The sequence below is a fragment of the Elephantulus edwardii genome, unplaced genomic scaffold, assembly GCF_000299155.1.
Source record: "Elephantulus edwardii isolate Elephantulus edwardi_28Jun2011 unplaced genomic scaffold, EleEdw1.0 scaffold00349, whole genome shotgun sequence".
Lineage (NCBI taxonomy): Eukaryota > Metazoa > Chordata > Mammalia > Macroscelidea > Macroscelididae > Elephantulus > Elephantulus edwardii.
The window spans coordinates 850,738-854,717 of NW_006400099.1; the positions used below are offsets into that span (position 1 = coordinate 850,738).

Sequence of the window (3,980 nt, forward strand, 5' to 3'; positions counted from 1 at the left end):
AGACTAAGGTGTGTCTGATACAGGCCATCGTCTTTGCTATCACTTGTTATGCATCAGAGAGTTGGACAATGACTAAGGAGGATAGAAGGAGAAATGATGCCTTTGAGCTGTGGTGTTGGAGAAGAGTATTGAGGGTACCATAGACTGCTAGGAAAACAAACAGATTCATTCTGGAAAGGGTCAAACCGGGCTGCTCCTTGGAGGCAAGGATTCTAAGGCTCCGCCTAACATACTTTGGATATGTTGCAAGGAGGGACATCATGCTTCATAGGGTGGAGGGACAGTGCAGAAGGGGAAGGCCCCCTATGAGGTAGATTGATTCAGTGACTGGGGTAATCAGGATGGGTGTATTGGAGACGGTGCGATTGGCACCGGACAGAGCAGAGTTTAGGGATGTGGCACATAGCATCGCTATGAGTAGTAAATGACTCTACAGCACATAACAACAACAACAACCTTTAGAGTATTTCCTTTATTTGTGGCTTCCATTGCTTCTTCCATCATTTGTACTTTCATTCATAGTTTTTCAAATGTCTGCATATCAACATATATCATCTGCTTTCTTAATGCATGAGGTCTGTAATATTCTTTGTGGATTTTTTAGGTTTATTATGGGTTTTCACAGTGTTGAGGCTACCTGCTGTTTTCTCGACATTATGTAACATTTTCTTAATAAATGTGATCATTTCTATTGTGTCTGTGAAAGTTGTTGATGGTCTTGTCTTTATGATTTTACTGATTAATTGCCAAACTGTTTAGTCTTTTGGGTGAACTACTTACTCTACTGTTAACTGTATGTTCAAATATTAATGCATCTTGATGTCATATTCATTCACTTCAGACTTCAAAATTTAGTTGAAATCCTCATCAACATTCAAGCCACCACAGTATGACACTCACAAAGAACCATAGACTGGATTACAAAGGAGTATAAGGATGGTTGTAGCTTTCTACTTCCTAAGACTATCTGGGAAATATGGTGTCCAAGCAAGAGGAGGAGAGAGAATATTACAAAGTAAATGGGACTTCAGACAACATTTTTAGTCAGAAAGTGAAAGAACAAAGAAGTTACCAGTTCCAGGCTAATTCCCTCCCTTTCTTATTCTCACTGACCTCAAACAGATTGCTTTAGAGTAAGAAACTACTGTGACCTTAGGCTATACTTTGAAAATGACCTTTCATTGACTCTTCAAATGAATTAGAGGCAAACAATTCTAGTGTTTTAGTTAATGATGTAATGCATGTGGAAGGAGGGAATGGTTTATTATAGGCCACCATTACAGGTAGAGGCACTTCCTAGCATATACTTTTTTGGTAGATTTGGGAAATCATTGTGCTCTATTATACATAGTGTTTTCGAGGCCTGTCATTTCAGAAGTGGATGGCCAATCCTTCTTCCTAGTGTGTCTCAATTTTTAATATATATAATAGTATCTGACAGACAAGCATTCCACAGAAAACAGCAGATGAAAGACATTTGCCCAGTTATAAAAATGACCAATGGACTGAATGTTGCTGCCTACCTCCACTACATGTTGGGGTTTTTTTTTAAATCCACCCTTTTCTTACTCCACCACCATCACTTCCTACTTTTGCCTACAGCATTCTACACCCGTCTCCCATTGACCAGCCCCTGATGTGATGGCCCAAGTCTCAAGCCATCAGGATTTCTGTGATTCTGAACATATCATGCGGCTGTCAGTCCCTTATGATGCAGCCAGTTTAACTTCATTTTAAAGTTGTTAAGTACTACTGTACTGTGCAACTTCTTTTCCTGGAAGGTTCTGAGAAAAAGTCCTTGTTCTTAAAATTCCACTCCAGGATTGCCTTCTCTTAGGTTAATACCACTTGTCTTCCATTTGAAGCCAGGTGCTGATGCAAGATGGTGGCTAACCAGGAAAGAAGGATGTGTCCTTCATCATCAGTGCACAGTTTTTGTTTCTTGGCCTGAGTGCCACAGGCCCTCAGGCCCAAAACTCTTTTTCTGGCAATGGCATCGGTGTGCGGGCTGGCTAGTGCAGTCAGGATAGCTCCGCCTCTCTCTCCTCCCCGAATCCCAAAAAACTCTTTTCTGGCAATGGTGTCAGGGTGCCGGCTGGCTAGTGTTGAATATACCATGGACTGCTAGGAGAACAAACGGGTTTGTCCTGGAGAAGGTGAAGTCGGAATGCTCCTTGGAGTCAAGGATTCTGAAGCTTCGTCTGACATATTTTGGGCATGTTGCTGGGAGGGACTGGTCCTTGGAGAGACACATCATGTTTGACAGAGTGGAGGGGTGATGCAAGAGAGGAAGACCTTCGATGAGATGGATCAATTCTGTGACTGGAGCGGTGGGAATGAGTGCGTTTGAGATGGCTAGGTTGGCACAGAATAGAACAGCATTTAGAGCTCTTGTACATATGGTTGATATGAGTCGCAAGCGACTCAATGGCACACAGCAACAACAACATGGGAAATCATTGCCATTTAAAGCTGCTTAAGGTATTTTAGATAGTTTTCCTCAAAAAATAATAATTTTCAGAGGGAAGAAATTCCCGACCCTATTTGCCATCCAGGTAACCTCTGGGTCTAAGAGTGATGTAGTTGTTGTTGTTATTGGCCATCAAGTCTCCTGTGACTCATAGCAACTATATGCACAGTCGCTCTGAAGCCTTCCCTGTCCTGAGCCAGTCTCACTCATTCTGACACACTTACCACCAATACCCCAGTTATTGTATCAGTTTATATCATCCAGGGTCTTCCTCTCCTGAACTGCCCCTCCACTCTTCCTTCTTCAAGGACTGGTCCCTCATGGCCATGTGCCCAAAGTATGTGAAACGGAGCTTCAGAATCCTAGCCTCCAAGGAGAAATTTGGTTTCACCCTCTCTAAGACAGATCTATTTATTTTCTTGGCAGTTCATGGTATTTTCAAGACTCTTCTTCAATACTTCAACTCAAAGGCATCGATTCTTCTTCTGTCATCCTTAGTCATTGTCCAGCTCTTTGATGCTTAGCAAGTAATAGCAAACACCATTGCCTGGATTCAATCTCTAGACTAACTTTCCCAGTGCAGTTCATCTTTTAATTTCCTGACTGCTGGTGTCAAGAGTGTTGATTGTGGAGCCACGAAAGTTGTAATTGTTAACAACCTCAATCTCTTCTCTATCTATTATGGTGCTGTCAATTGGACCAGAGGTGAGAATCTTTATCTTCTTGATATTGATTTTCAATCCATTTAAAAGACTATATTCTTTGACCTTCTGCAAAGAGACGTAGAGCAGAGAAAAACAGAAAAGATGGGCAAAAGATCAGGGATATAGAAATTCAGAAATTCAGTACCACTGGGTAGGTTAGTACTAGAATGTTGAGATCTATTAAGCAGAGTAGAACATACAGTTAAATACTTTTTTTTCCATCTAGGTTGATTAATTTGGCAGAGTTCAGAAGTAAAGACTAGATATGAGTTATCTAATGGCAGGACTTAAATCACACAATACATATGATACACATTGATATATGAACATTGATTGTAAAAATTACGAGCAATTTTCACAAGTATGCATCATCACATAATTTTTCAGAGAAATTAAAAGAAGCTCATATAAGGAAACAAAACATATATTATTTATAAAGTCCAAAATATGGGAGAAGTTCCCTTCATTTATCTTCTTCCCTGACTCAGTTCGTTACCTGTGGTCCTGGGCTGTGTACTTGAGAAGCTCAGCCAGCTGTAAGGGATATTTGCAGATCTTCTGCACTGGAGTCAACAGGAAGCCATCAATAGCAATGTCAATCATCTGCTGTAAGAGGCGACAGGCCTCAAAGAAGTGCTGGTAACGGCTGTCCTTCATCAGCTTGGAGAGCTCCATGCAAGCATCCAGGTGGTTATTACAATACTCAGAGTATATCCAAAATCCATCTTGCTGTGAGCAGAGGGAGAAAGGGTAAGGCTATTGAGGGCCAAAAGAAGTCTTGGAGAAATTGAAAAACAGACTCTATA

The 3,980-nt window shown here is 41.1% G+C and overlaps 1 protein-coding gene across 1 annotated transcript in view; it reads right to left on the reverse strand.

Annotated features, from left to right (window-relative positions):
- ARHGEF9 (Cdc42 guanine nucleotide exchange factor (GEF) 9) overlaps positions 1-3,980 on the reverse strand; it is a 693,374-nt gene that overhangs the window by 305,765 nt on the left and 383,629 nt on the right. The window contains exon 5 of the mRNA XM_006901889.1: positions 3,671-3,903. Within this exon, the coding sequence (XP_006901951.1) occupies positions 3,671-3,903 (233 nt within the window). The remainder of the gene's footprint in view (positions 1-3,670; positions 3,904-3,980) is intronic.